The 15474-nt window shown below is 41.5% G+C and overlaps 1 protein-coding gene and 1 long non-coding RNA gene across 2 annotated transcripts; both read right to left on the reverse strand.

Annotated features, from left to right (window-relative positions):
* Nucleotides 1-228: 228 nt before the first annotated feature.
* On the reverse strand, nt 229-747 carry LOC133715314 (uncharacterized). The gene is made up of 3 exons (XR_009849034.1): nt 664-747; nt 447-536; nt 229-367 (listed from the first exon to the last, which is right to left on the reverse strand). It is a non-coding gene; the product is annotated as an uncharacterized LOC133715314 (long non-coding RNA).
* A 102-nt stretch (nt 748-849) lies between these two features.
* On the reverse strand, nt 850-4443 carry LOC133718630 (protein FAR1-RELATED SEQUENCE 5-like). The gene is made up of 2 exons (XM_062145503.1): nt 3618-4443; nt 850-3205 (listed from the first exon to the last, which is right to left on the reverse strand). Exons 1-2 carry the CDS (start codon nt 3708-3710, stop codon nt 2249-2251), a joined length of 1050 nt encoding a protein of 349 aa, XP_062001487.1. The 5' UTR covers nt 3711-4443; the 3' UTR covers nt 850-2248.
* Between the last annotated feature and the right edge of the window lie 11031 nt (nt 4444-15474).

Genomic DNA, 15474 nt, shown 5'->3' on the forward strand with positions numbered 1-15474 from the left:
GGAAATCAACCATAGCTAAGAGTATATCTGCAAGCTAATCAGTAGTAAACAATGATGACCGATATCCTTAAGGAAGAAAATTATGGAAAAGCTGGATATCTGGAAAAGCTTCTGAACATTTAAGCCAAGATAATTCTTTGAAGCTTAAATAAGCCATCAATATTATCATTTCATATCCAATGAAAGAGTGTCATGGTCTGAAACTTCTTATCAAACTACAAAACTGTCCCAGTGTCTATGCAATATAAATGGCACTAACACAATTCAACAAATAAAAAAAGTAATTTTCTGCATATCTTCAACTTCCCAGCTGCTTTTTGCCTTCTTCATTACTTTGTGAAGAATTAGCATGATTCATTGAAATTTCCTACAAAATATAGTTCAAAATATCTAAGTGATTGAAATAGATTAAAAATAATTAATACTAACTAAATTAGGCAATTTACCTGGAGCATTTGAGTGAAAGAAAAGCCATTTTGCAAAGTTACACTTGTACCATAAATTGATACTTGGGTACCAGCGCTAAGATTGGATTCCTATGAAAAAATATATCATAAAATATTATTCCATTAGTATATCCCACTTTAACAAGATGGGAAAAAAAAATGAAATCCAAAAAGAGCGAACTGCCAATATTAGTTGTGATTAGAAATAATTTCTTACTTGAGTTGCAAAATCAAGCATTGGAACTTCATATTCATTGACTTCTTGTTGCTCGCAATTGTCACTAATAGGAATAGAATCCTGTATTATCCCAATAATAATGAGTTACAATTGATTGAATCTGAAAACTGGAAAAAAAAAAAAACAAAAGAAAAAGAAACAAATCTAGTTAATAGATAAATTTGCTTAGTTTGTTTGTCAAATTGTTAAATAAATACCTGGAAGGATAGTTGTTTCTTTGCGGCTTTACTTGCTACAGATGTTGACGATTTAAATGTGGCTTTACAATTTTTCCCTTCAAGAACACCTTTAAATCTACCATGACGACCGCGTGGTCGTCCAACAGTAGCTTTTCTTTTAACTCCACGTGCATTTGATACTTCACCTTCCAAAGCTCCAACATCTGAAGTTTGAATCACCCATGCATCTTCTTTCAAAAGTTTCTTCTTCTTTTCTTTCAAATTTTTAAGCAACTCGATGGCATATTCATCTGCATACTTTGTTAATTCCTCATGTTCTGCAGCAAAGGATGCAATCTCACAAATGGCTGTACCGCTTTCCAATCGACTGCTTGAGATTTTCATTAGTCTTTGGTCCATGATAACAAGTGATGCTTCTTGCCTTAGCTTCTTTACTCCATCGATTTAATATGCAAGTAGGAGGGATTCTTCTTACGTTCTTCCTATCCAACACTTTCATTGCATGACGGCATAAAATCCCAACAAAATTAAACTTCATGCAACTACAAGTTATTGTTTGCTCTGAAGCATCAAATTTTACCAAATGCTCTCGAGCAACACCACGATAAGATACTTTGTATTCATATTTCATCTCAGACTTGCTAACTTTATTAGCAACATAATCACCAATACTTGTGTATTGTTGCTATAAGAGTCTAAAAGCTTCTGGGGTATACACCTCCTCTGCATGTTGCAACATCTCTACGTTAGCAGATAACACAGGAGAGGTTTGCATCATCTTGAAGTCAGCAATTAATTCTTCATATCGTCGATCAGCCAAAACTCTCTCATAGTGTTCAAAGAAGCACAACAGGTCATAACTAGGCTTCAAGTATTTTTTCAAAATATTATTCATACTTTCACTACGTTGTGTACTCATCATATCTGCAGTAAAAGTATGCTGCCCATATACCAATGCCCATTTTTTTCTCAAATCAAACAAATTCTTTAACCATTTATCCTCCTTCAAATTGTGTTTCTCGAGCATATTACTCCATGCCAATAACCAATCATCTTCATCCTCATAGTCATATACACACTTTCCAAAATCATGAGCAAACTGTTCTGATCCGTGAAACACACGACTTAACCTCTTTGCTGCATTTTGGTAAATATGCCAAACACAGTCTATGATAAGTTACAGGAAATACTTTTGCTATTGCACTAGCCATTGCTGCAGATTGGTCTGTAAGTATGGTTTTTGGTTGCTTTCCAGACATCGCTCCAAGAAAAGTCTCAAAAAGCCACTTAAAGGACTCAATGGTTTCATCATATAATAAAGCTGCACCAAATACCACTGTTTGCTTATGATGATTGACCCCAACAAATGGAGCAAATGGTCTACCTTATTCAGTAGTCTGATAAGTTGTGTCAAAACAAACGACGTCCCCAAAAAGACCATAATCACTTACTGAACGCTCATCTGCCCAAAAAATATTCGTGATCATATCATCCTCATCAAGTTGCATTGAATAAAAAGAAGATGAATTATCCTCTTTCATTTTTTGGAAGTATTGCAATATAGCTCCAGCATCTCCTTTTTCCATCTTCACCCTTCGCTTTCGATGTATGTAATTCCGATAGTCCTTTTCCATAAAACCAAGATTCTCTCGTCCCCCAACTTCTCTACTCATCAATCCAACTGTTGCTTTTGCTGAAATTCCTAACATCTCAGCATCATCAGCATGTTCTTTTTGAGCTTTAGAGAAACTTCGATTAATCTTTAACATATGCTTCATAGGTGTTTTAATCAACTCATGATTGTGATTTGTCTCAAACGACACAATCTGGAATTTTCCGTTGCTTTGACGATAGCAACTCATATGGGCTTTACAACCGACCCTTGTAACTGGTAATGAATAAGATGTTTCCCTCTTTGTTCTGGTCTTTCGGTAACCTTCTTTTGAGCAACAATAAAGCAACCTTACAACCAAACCCTTGTTGTTTCTCTTCTTTCGTTGTTTTCTCACATTGAAACCAGATTTTCCTCCATATTTAGCATAAGCTTTATACGCGCTCTCATCAGAACTAAACTCCATTCCGATATATAGTTCTTCTTTCTTCTGTTTGTCTTCATTTGAACTTAAAGAAGAATCATTACATTGAAAAGTCTCCTCAGTTTGCACATCAACTTCATCCTCACTTACTAAATCATCTTCTTCCTCACCTTGCAAATCAATTCCATTCTCACCCAGCAAACTGAACTTGTCATAACCTTGCAAACCGAATTCATCCTCATCTGGAAAAGCAACTTCTCTACCACTTAACAGCTCATTATTTATACATACTATATTCTTTGTAACCTGCAATATACATATTAATACATATTAATTCTAAATTTTTATTTGTTACCTACAACTATTAACGAACTAATGAACTAAAATTTATTTGTTACCTACATATTAAACTGAACTGCTGCCTTCACTTAAATTTTGACCACGATATCAACTATTAACGAAGAAGAAAAATTGATCAAGCTATATTCCAATTGACCAGGAAAAATAAGTTACTGCAACAGAGACTTGAATTAAGTTTTTTTTTTTTTTTTTTTTTTTTTTTTTTTTTTTTTTTTTAAGAGAAGAAGGCAGCAGTTCGGGCAAGTAATAAACAAGTGTTTTTATCCCATGTATACACAGACAAAGTAGAGATATAAAACAATCCATATATGCAATATGACTTTGAGAGACAGGTATCAATTGCTTCAAAATATCTTACAGGAGAAAGAAAGAGATTCATGGTTAAGCAGCAGCGATCAGAAGAGGACGTCAGTGTAGTTGGAAAAACGCGGACGAAATACGTGTCAGTCATCGGTTGGTTTAAAGAAAATTCCAAGAAGTCAAAATTCCATCATCTTCTCTAATCCTTCACTGCCTCCCTGAGCCGGCCTCCGGTGGGCGGCGTGTTCATCATCACTGCCAAAATCCTTATCGGCACCCTTTACCTATATTCCTCATAGTAGACTATCCCATGTTTCGAAAAAGTTCTGAACTTTGAAAACAGAAACACAAAACGAAAGAACCCAGTCGTTCTTCAGAGCTATAAATTGACATCCAAAACAAAAAGAAGAAGGACAATCTAACAAAGGTAGGAGGTAATAAAAAATTCAATCTTTTCAGTGTTAATGGAGTCAAACAACGAAATCAATTAAGAACCATGTATAATTAGGAACTAACAATCATCATCCCACAGAGAAATTGTGGAAAAGTGAAAGATCGAAGAATTTGCCGAAGTTGGGTCTTTGTTGTTGTTATTTTGGGAGGACCTGGGCAACTTTGGGGGAGCAAAATAGAAATGACGGCCAGATGATCAAATTCCAATATATTTGAGAATCAAGGGAAGGTCGAGATGCTCGACGGTATTGAATCAGAACAGAGTAAGTAAAGATGATGCGTTTCATGCTTCACCTCCATATCGAAGCTCCCCTTCCCTTCAGTAGTTTCTGATTTTAGAGTAAAGCACAAAAATTTGGGGAGGTAGCGAAACACACCATTTTTGCTCTTCTTATTCCTATTTTTCTTTTCTTCTCTGTGTTTGATTTCACTGAAAGATTCGGTGGTTTCGCACAGAGCCGACGTCTAACTCCAATGAAGATAATGTGGGTGGGACCCGCATCAAAATTAGGTTGATTGGCTGGCTGACATGTGTCGGTCTGCATTTTTCTTCTTCACGGACGCCCTCTTCAGATCCTTCCTCCATGGTTAAGTCCCAATTATATATATTTAGTAAAAATCAAGTAACAGAGACCTAAGCAAAAGTGGTTCCAAATTTTCACAATAGGAATGAGATTCCAGAAATCATGATCACACTTCTTACTTTACTGAGAGCATTTAAATTCCAAGCTGTCAACTCTAGACAACATCAAAATCAAAATATTGTTTAAAAGAAACACAAGAATCATAACTGATCAATGATATAAATTACTTTACAAGTATAACCAAAGAGTTAAAGCTATAGCATTGTTCTGCCACTACGTTGTGTTCTCAAAGGTTTCAATCATATAGTTGTATATGTATAATCAATATAACCATATTCAATTGACTAATAAAAAAACAAAAAAAAGAAGAAGGAGATGACTTAATTGAAACCATGTGCTGATATAAACAAAATATGAAAGCTTAATCATGAATTCCTTGAACCGTATGACTTGATCAAAACCATATATATGCTGATATAAATATTACCTCCTGTCCAAGCGCAATCTGTTCTTCATCCTTGTCAGCAAGGTTCGAAAAATCGCTAGGCGCTAGTTGGGCGGTGGCCAGGGGACTAGCGCCCAGGCGGCTAGGCGGGTGCCTAGGCGGTTTTATATTTTTTAGTCTTTATTTTATTTTTATAACATTTAATTATATAACTAAGTATATATAAAACATATTCAAGCAGATTGCATTATTATTTTACTTCTTTATAAAACTCCATTACCCAACTTATCTAATTCTAGCTTAAACTGAGGTTATTATATATAATGGTTGATTATATATTGGATTAATTGATGACTACTGGGCTAAGTTGAATAATTAATAATGGTAGTTTCATAAAATAAACCTATTCGGTGGATAACTCTAGCTTAAGTCGTTTCCAACCACCAACCCTTTTTATTTTACTCTTTGTTAATACCAAACGTAAGCTAGCTTTCACTGCTTCTCAAAAAAGAAAAAAAAAACATTTGCTTCTCAAATGCCAGCTAGCCACTGACCACTTCGACGAAAAAGAAGAAGAAGCAAACGACTTTCCCAAGATCAAGTCTTTCAATCAAAGAACATCATTGGAAAACCCAGATCGAGTTCCAGTTATCATAGAACTTCTATGGAAAATACCCAGATCGAGTTCCAAGCCAGTTATCTTTGAACAACATTGAATTATACCCAGATCGAGTTGCCAAAATCCACTACCAGATCGGAGTCTTGATCAATTTCAGATCACAAATCCTCTCTCTCTTTCCCTTTCAATCTTACAATCGATTTAGTCTCATCGATCTCTTTTGTCAATCCATCAATCTCTATCTGATTTCTAGATCACCTCGATCTCTTCCTCCCGCTGATCTAAGAGAGGCAGAAACCCGCCTAAATAGGCCGCCCAGCGCCGAATCGCCGAACCGCCCAGCCTCTAATCGGCCGCCTAGGCCGCTTAGCCGGCCGCCCAACCCCAGCCCGCCCAACCCCGCCGATTTGGCATTACTCGAGTCGGAGAGCCGCCGCCCAGCGCCGCCTAGGCGGCCTGGGCGGCCGAGTTTTAGAACACTGCTTGTCAGAGATGGTATCCATAGTTGCAGCTTCAGTCAGTATGGATTGACTTTTGGTCGCTAGGTTTCAAAACTTCCTCTATTCTTCGTCCTGGCCAAGAACACGATATGGATTTGGGAACGGCGTTAGCTAACGTCCGTTCCTTAATTGAGTTGGAATTCTGTTTTTATTTTTTATTATTTCTTTTATAAATAGTTAAGCTAGAGTTTTATTTCTTTACTCAAAATATATGTGGCTATTTCTGATTGGTAGGTTGGGAGAGGGGTGAACAAGCAGGTTCATCCGGGGGTGGATCCAAGAATTGTTCTTTGTACAGCTATGTAATTAGCCCTCAGGATCCGTCACGTAATGTGATTGATAACATGGCAGTAATTAAGCACCATGCAAGAAAAGATTTTAATGGAATGAAGATGATTGTTCCAGTCAAAACTTTTTTTTTTTTTTTTTTGAAGGGAAAGACGACAAACTATATTAAGTGAAATTGAGAATTACATGGAGCGATGCAAAAACATCGAAAGAAAAACAATAAAGCATAACAAGATGCACAAACGCATCTATAAAGAAGGAAAATAATAAAGGATAGCAAGACGCCCAGACGCATCTAAAATTAAAGGTAACCATGTGACTTGATGTCGGACAACATCGCTGCACTGCATATGTCACGAGAGCAGTGTAAATATAGGAGTAACCGTAACCGTAACCGGTGATATGATCACCTAGGAGAGGTGATTTGCTCACTGGGAGTTCGACAGTAACCGAGGGTGTCAAAAACTCAAAAATTAGCAATCGAACTCCCAAGAACCAGAACAAATACCAGATCAATATGAGCAGCTGTCTCGGATCCAAGATCCAGAGTTGAATGCGACCCGGGTCCCAAATACTGATCCAAATCCGGCCCAAATCCAAAGTCAAATCTGACCGGTCAAACTTGACAAAGGCCCAGGCCCATCTGAAACTGATCTTGGCACCCATGCTTCAGCCCGACGTCCGGCCACCCTTCTCGATTTTCACCGTCGCCCAACTGAGCCGCACCGTTGCATCGTCGACAAGGCAAGGCCGACCCTGGAAGGAGACATCCATCGCAATCCGTTGACCCAAGTGCTCCAACCTTTTGTCTCCCAAGATCCTGATCGCAGAATCCATTGCAACCAGGACCGCCGCCGGAGATGCTGATGCAAAGTCGGATAGGAATCCTCATAAGTGAGGCGTGTGGCCAGATGCCCCCGCCACCCAACCGCACGGCCAAAATGCCAAGAAGACTTCACAGTCCCTGGATCCCAGATCCGGATCTAACCCACCAAACCCGATGTCTCAGTGAAGGGTCGCCGACCACTTGCGAGCGCATCCTTGAATCCCAGATTGTAAAGGCCCAAGAGAAGGGGAACACATCACGATCCGCCGTCGCAAGAGGAGTCGTAGAACACTCATTTGAAAAGCAAACCGGAAGAAAAGAAGAGACGATATGCACCGCACTTGAGGTATACGACAGCAAGGGATGTCCCGACATTGATCTCCATCGGAGATGGAGAAAGTTGCAGAAACGACCACCCATGAGGGCGACGTTCTCTCAAACCCCTTTAGGGTTTTCTATGTTGTCGTCTTTAGTCAAAACTTATTAATTAGATTAGCTTTTTATCAGGACAATAAAGTTTCAAATTAACAACAATCAAAGCAATAAGTTCACCAGACTCTGGAAAAAGTTCATGCTATATATGAAAAAGTTGATTATCTAAAAGTATATATATAATTGCGAGAGAATGGGGTTCAAGCAGAAAAAACTAAAAAGATATCTGGATTAATAAGGTTGATCAGGGTTCATTACTTGAGGGCACAAGAAAAATAAAAAAAGGGGCACCATCTATTATTCCCGTAAATTATTCCATTTTCTGTGGGTGCGTCTATTGCCACTCTACCATTTTCTTTGTTCACCCTACTTACTCATAACACCCTACATTTTAATTTCAATTTTTTTTTTGATCAGATAAACAACTTAAATGCTACAACTAGTCTTTCGTGAGTCGAACTCACAACCTCCCACTTACGAAGGGGAGACTATGCCACTAGACCAAATGATACTGGGCTTTAATTTCAATTATTGAATTTACTTATCAAACTTATTTCTCTTTTCTTTTAAAAAATATCCTTATATGAATATCCATTTAAAAAAGATTTTTTTTTTAACAAAAATATCTCATTTGATTTATACCAATAAAAAAAATAGAATATATTAAAGTTTCCTAATAAAATCACAATCTGATTTAGTTTCATTTTTTTTATTTTTTTATTTCAGTTTCAATGTTCGTCTATTTTAATCTATGTCAAAGTAATAGTCTTTGTATTTAATTAATTGGTTATCTATTTAGTTTTCCTTACAAATTTAGATTTTAGAAAATTAGTATATATACTTATTAGTCATTTTGCACTTGGGTAATATAGTCTTTCAATAATTCAAATGTTTGTAGGGTGAATTAAGAAAATAGTAGGGTGGCAATAGCTGTACCCTTTTCTGTTTACTAGACTAGAAATTCTAATAAGATACATGAAGAAACTTTGCAAGGTAAGTCAAGGTTTGACGGTGGCCTCGTTTCAAAATTGATGTTGCCTCTTGGTGAAGGGAATATATAATTCCATGCCAACTTAACCAGTGTCTAGTAATACATCATCATGAAACATCGAATTAAGCCAAGGCTCGTACATTACTTTGATTAGTGACAAAATGTTTGAGTACTGATCATAGATTAAATGCACATATTTCAAAAGAGGGAAACACATTTGGTTTTTGGATGTATAACTCCCACTACTATAATCTTCCCCATTGCACACCAATTTTTTCAGTAGTCTTAGTCTCAATACACACTGATAATGGTTGCTAATGGTATTAGCCACTATACAGCCACTAATGAGAGTTCAGTCCCCTCTATTACAGGTGTTTTTGGGACAATACACACCAATAATATTGCAGTGGAATAACTTCAACCAAAGCAAATTTACACCTCCAAATCAGTGCCAAGGGCCAAAGTCTATTGCCACTTTTTACTTAAATCAGTACCAATATATATTGATCCATTGATATTGGTGGCAAAAATGTTGAGCTATTTAAAAAAAAAGAAAAGTGCTATTAGCACATTTCAAATGTATTCTACAGCGTATTATACAATAAAAATTAAACTAGAAAATCAAATAAATACATCCATCGAAGAAATCAAGCATCATGTTCCTCTCCATGGATGCAAGTTGAACTTGATCAGATATCTCGTTTCTCTACATGGCTGCAGCCACGAAGTTCTATTGCTTCTAATGCTTTAAAGACTCTGCCCATGTAATGCCATATGATCTTCTAATCACTATAACTCATAAGTCACTGATGGAGTTCTTTCCACGGTGGTGACGAGCCGGCTTAAGGAACGTAGTGGCGGCGGCGGTGGCGTCTGGTTGCAGGAGGTCGGGAGAGTGATGCTTTGTTGGGCCTGGGTTGTGGGCTGGTATTTCCTCATTGTTATTTGGACCGACTGTTGGGCTGCCCAACTCCATAATAGTAATTGTTTGAACCCAAAATGAGCATTTTGGCCTGACAAGTGTGTCTTGGAGAAATTGAGTCAATGTCAGTGGCTCAAGCTATATATTGTCAACAAGATCGAAATATATTATTTAGAGGCTAAATAAAGCCTACCTGCAGAATTATGGAAGATTATGCAAGCTGCAAGAAAAGGCACGCCCATGCGAATATTCATACTCCATTCAATTAAGGAATATGGCATGCACATGGGGAAGCATGCATTCAACTACATTTCATGGTGGCCAACAGTGAATATGTCATCATGATTCCATTAGTGCTTAAGTGTTTAACTCATCATGATTCCATTAGTGCTTAAGTGCTTAACCCACCATGATTCCATTAGTGCTTAACCCACCATGATTCCATTAATGCTTAAGTGCTTAACCCATCATGATTTGTTTAAAGCCAACCACTATGGCCTGGTAGCCTATATATGGATGCTACAACGAAGTAACAAGACACACAATTCATCAATTAATCTCTATGATTATCCAAGCCTCTCCAGAGCAACCCCTCTCATTCTCTTACCGGTGACCACACTCCAGTCCCAGAATCCTCAGGAGCCGACTGTCAGCGCCACCAAACCCTCTGTCAACGTGCTTCTGTCCTAGTCTCCTCGGGAGTCGACTGTAGTACCGCGACTACAACGGTTACGGAACCAGCGAAGAAAGGGTAACGTCCTCGCATACCAGCTAAGCTAAAGTCACGCTTTAGCAAGTTCTCCCCACTTCCCAGTGATTTTCTCTCTGCTCGATCTACGACGTCCAATATCGATTGTGTGATTTTGAAGAAGCTTAGCAAAAGTCCTCACCACGAGGCACAAAGAATCCCGCGACGAGGTTGGTGCTCTCCTCGTCCACAATCGCTTGAAAGAAGTCAGGTCAAGGGACACCCCCGACGACCGCACCCGAACGGTGCTGGCACGCCCGCACAGAAAAGATACTGTTGACCAGCTGCAACAAAACTGGAGCCAAACATTTTGGCACGCCCAGTGGGACCTACTACATAGCGTTTCTTCGCGATCGCAGCCATTGGGAAGTCAAGCGCAAACCCTTATCAAAAGGTTCATGTTAACTGCCCGAAACACAAGACCTCCAGTTACATACCGCACTCGCGTGCAGACTGTCATGGTCTTTCCGAAGAACAGGTAATCCAAAGATTTTCTCCCCACCCTCCATCGACAGAGATGTCAACTGAACAAGGGGGAAGTCAACAACCCGCTACTAAAGGCGAGGCAGTTCCCATCGCCCAGCTTAATGAGGCCGGAGGAGCGTCTGATACCACTAGGGTGGTTGAAGACGAGGTGAAAGCGGACGATTTCGTGCCCATCCCTATCCCAGAAGACGCCAGCCTGGAGGTACAACTCGATATTATGCGAAAGAACAATAGGGCATTCTGGGCAAAGACGACTAAAGGGTTCGAGGAACAGCGACGGGAGTCCATCGATCTAATCATGAAAGTCAATCTTGAGATGGAACGTAATACGGAGCGAATGCAAGGGCATATAGACCGCACGTCACTACAAGCGCATGAGCAGCATGAACAGCTCGTGACCATGATAAATGCCCAAGCTGCTCAGACTAAGGTCGTTCTTACCCAGGTCGCGGCTATTCGCAATGAGGGTTCCAATACCGCGATCCAAGTTGCCATGCAAAAAGCCGAAATGGATCAGACTAAAGAGGTTCTAAATAAGACGTTGGGGGATCCCAATGCTATTCTAGGATCTCTCGGCCAGCCCACAGGGTCAGGTAAATACATACCGCCGAATGCTCGAGAAAAAGCTAGCGGCGGCAGCACGGCCACCTCCTCTCAAACTACAACTGCCGCATCAGTCAGGGGTAAGGAAATTACTCTGGCAATGGGCAGAAAGAACAACGCCACGCCGCCGATCACACAAGGAACCAGAACTTTGAAAATCAGTGAAGGGACCCTTGTTGACCATGTCCCGTTTCCCCAATACGACAGCGACAGACATGAATACGTGTACCAAGATCAGCCTCCAGTGAACCATTATGGTATCGACCAGGTTGGAAGTCCAGCAAAGGTCACTGCTGCCACAAAGGGTCAGCTAGCAGTGGGTTTTACGTCGCAGACGTCAACCCAACCCAAAATAATCCATGGAGGCGGCGTATCTTTGGTTAGCCAGGCCTCACAGGCGCCACCGCTGATACAGGCGCCACCTCTAATTTGGCCAGCTGATGACACAGTGGTTCACCCACCTCCTCCTCTTGATCTAGGATATATAAGGAGAGAGGAGGTAGAAGCAATGATTAGGGCCGCGAACCAGAGGCCTAACTTGGAGGAGGCCTATACCAGAATGATGACAGTCTGAAATGTAAGATCTTCACCACTTCTTTGTCGGGGGCTGCCTTCACCTGGTTCACTAAGTTCCAACCAAGATCAGTTGCGAGTTGGCTCGCGATGGAAAAGCTGTTCAAGGAAACTTTCGGGACTATCGAGCCTGAGGTAGATCTGGCTTCACTTACTCAGATGGCTCAGCAGCCAATTGAATCTGTTGTCACATACCTTCAGCGCTTCCAGATACAGAAAGGGAAGTTGAACGTGATTCTGCCGGAGAAAGAACTGGTGAAGTTGGCAATCAAAGGCTTAGAGCCTGGGCAATGCAAGAAGCAGCATGGAAGCATGTTTAATTCCATGGGGGAACTGATCACAGAAGTAGGAAGTTTCAAGCACTTGCTCAGGGAGATGGACGCTGTAAAAAATGCCTCGAAAGGAACATACATCCCAGGGAAACACCGAACAGTGGCTGCGCTCAGCCATCAATCAAGTTCCTATGATCCTTACTCTAGGAGCGAGGAATCCGGCCTGGCAGAGGTTGAAGAGTCCGAGGAAGACGAAGTAGCAGCACTCGAGCTCACTGGAAAGAAGGCATCAATGCTAAAGCAGCTGAAGCTGTGCAAAGAACCGGTGAAACTCAAGTCGGTGGTCTTCACCAAACCTGAATTCGCAAGTTATACCTATGATGCGAATAAAGCTCATGAGATCTTCAATGAGATGATCGCTGCGAAGATGGTGAAGACCGACTTTGGGCCATTCCCCAAACCAGATTAAGTTAGGGGAAAGAAATACTGTAAGCTCCATAATTTATGGAATCATAACACAGCTGACTGTGTCAGGTTGAAGGATCAGATCCAGATCTAGTTGAATAATGGTAGCTTACAGGTTGAAGCGCCAGCAACAGCAGCGGCGCTGGTAGATTTGGATCCCTTCCCAGACACTAGAGTCAACATGGTTGACGTGGTCTGGGATACAAAGGATTAACAGAGGCGGAGCCTAGATCGTACCAACGGGGGCTTAGAAAAGATGACGGAATAGTTCGTGAAACAGAGATCCAAGACGGCTCCACTTATTATTCTATGCTCACGGTGTAAGGAGGAATGTGATATCCAGGCGTTGCATGAAGAGGACGAACGGACTGTTCGCTTTGGCTCCTTACCGCCAATGAAGTTACTAGCACATTCTAGAAGCTTCCAGCCAGGTAGCCCAAGAACGCACGCTGGGTCAGGAACTTCTTCCCCAAAGGATTCTAACTTGTTCAAGAAGCTGAAGGTTGCGAGAGAAGGAGAAAGGGCGAACCAACGGCCTGATGTTACGACCAGACCTTATATTCCCCCCGCGCCGACGTCCTCCGTCAAAGAAGGAAGATGGTATACACAGAAAAAGGGCAAGGCGGTGGAGATGAGCTCTTCAAGGAAGAGAAAACTCCAGCGGAGGTTTGGAGAAGCAAAGCGAATCTTGGAAGCGCTGGATCAGGGGTTGATTAAACCATCGCAGTTGGTGAGATCTCCAGAAGAATACTAGAGACAGGTGGAGGGACTGACCTCCAAAAGGTTCATCACCCCGCAAGTTTTCCAGCAGCATCCTACGATGTCATAACGGGCTTCAAAAACCAGCGCTCGCTGGAAGGACAGTCAGGAGAAGTCCCTAGCTCCCGCGAGGCGAGAAACGCTGCCAGCTCGTAAAGTCAGTATTTGGCGGAGACTATCTCGCGAAGGAAGAGATAGCGAGCCTTCAATCTTTGACAGGTTGGGGGGAAAAGACAATCGATCTGCAATTGTGCAGTGGAGGCCTAAGAAGGTTCAAAGCATAGTGGTTGCGAACTCAGAAGGGGCTTCATCAGTGAAGCAGAGGCAGGACCCACCCAATGAGGAATTTACCTCCTCGACGGATAAGCAAGAGCAGGTCATGATCCAAAAAGAAGGATTGCTGGCTGCTTACGTCGCACACAAGTTCGCGGAGGAAGTGGACTTGAGCTCTCCCGCGCCAGAATCAGAAGAAGTAGACATGTTGGACATTACATGTAACATGGTGTATGTCCTATCATCAAAATATGCCTTGCTAGTGGCAGCTCAGAAATGCCAAGCAGAGGATGATAAATCATTAGACAAACGAACATTCGAGACCACCTCAGTGGCGTCATCTCTCGCGAAGAAACCCACGCCGAAGGAGGTCGAAGCAGCAGAGGCTGCAGACACCAATGTGAGAGACTAGGACATGGGTTTCAGCCAGCCAACGCCAGCAATGGCGCAACACATGAGGCCATTGTATATCACCGCCGATGTGAACGACATCAAGGTTAGCAAGATCATGGTAGACACAGGCGCTGCAGTCAACGTCTTGACCACCAGAACCATGCATCTGCTAGGGATCAAGAAAGAGAAGATCCAATCCACGTCCCTTACGCTAAAGAACTTAACGGGGACTGTGACCAAAACATTGGGTTTGATTTTCCTACAAGTCAAGGTGCGTCCAGCAGAAGGGGTTTACGCTTTCTTTGTTATATATTGCTATGCGGCATATAGTGCAATTCTGGACCGCGACCGGATCCACAGGAGTTATTGTGTCCCATCCACCCTTCATCAGGAGCTGATCATATGGGACAGAGTCGCGGACAAGGCGGTAATTGTCAAAGCAGACCCGCGACCTTTTTCGGTGTCTGCCAGCTACGTGGACGCAAGGTACTACCTAGAACCAATCTCTCCTTTAAAAGTCGTTGGTATTGATGATAAGGGTCGCCCCACAGGGGTGATGGCCTCTGAATTGGCACAATAGGGGCTCGCGGTCGCAAAAAACGACCTTGAAAGGCCTGACATGCGGTGCCATCTCCAAGTTTTAATTAATGGATCACGACCTCATGGAGGAAGAGGTAGCGGCCTTTCGTTCTTTGTATGATAGATTGTCTTCATATTTGACGAAAAAGAGGCCTATGCACAAGTAGTGACATTGGAATACATCGACGAAGAATTCTCCGATCAGGAGGAGGAAGAAGAGCCTATCCGATTGGCTCCATCAGCATTGGATGATACACCGCCAAAGGTTAGAGATCCTACAGAAAATGTAAATTTGGGCAATGACGCGAAGCCAATGGAAGTGGCAATAAGCGCAAAATTAGAGCCTGATGAAAAACAGGGGCTCATCAATTTATTGCGGGAATATAAGGATTGTTTCGCGGAGAAATATGAAGATATGCCCGGATTATCTCCTGACTTGGTCTGCCATAAACTGCCGACTATCCCATATCAAAATCTGATGAAGCAGGAGTCCAGGCGAATGAACTCAGAAACCCAGGTGCTGGTTAAGGAGGTAGTCGAGAAGATGCATAAGTCAGGAATCATCAGGGTAGCCAAGTATAATCAGTGGCTATCCAATGTTGTTCCAGTTCAAAAGAAGAATGGAAAAATGAGGGTGTGCGTCGACTACCGCAATCTCAATAAGGTCACTCCCAAAGATATTTACCCCATGCCGGTAGCGGACA

The sequence above is a fragment of the Rosa rugosa genome, chromosome 6 (genome assembly GCF_958449725.1).
Source record: "Rosa rugosa chromosome 6, drRosRugo1.1, whole genome shotgun sequence".
NCBI lineage: Eukaryota > Viridiplantae > Streptophyta > Magnoliopsida > Rosales > Rosaceae > Rosa > Rosa rugosa.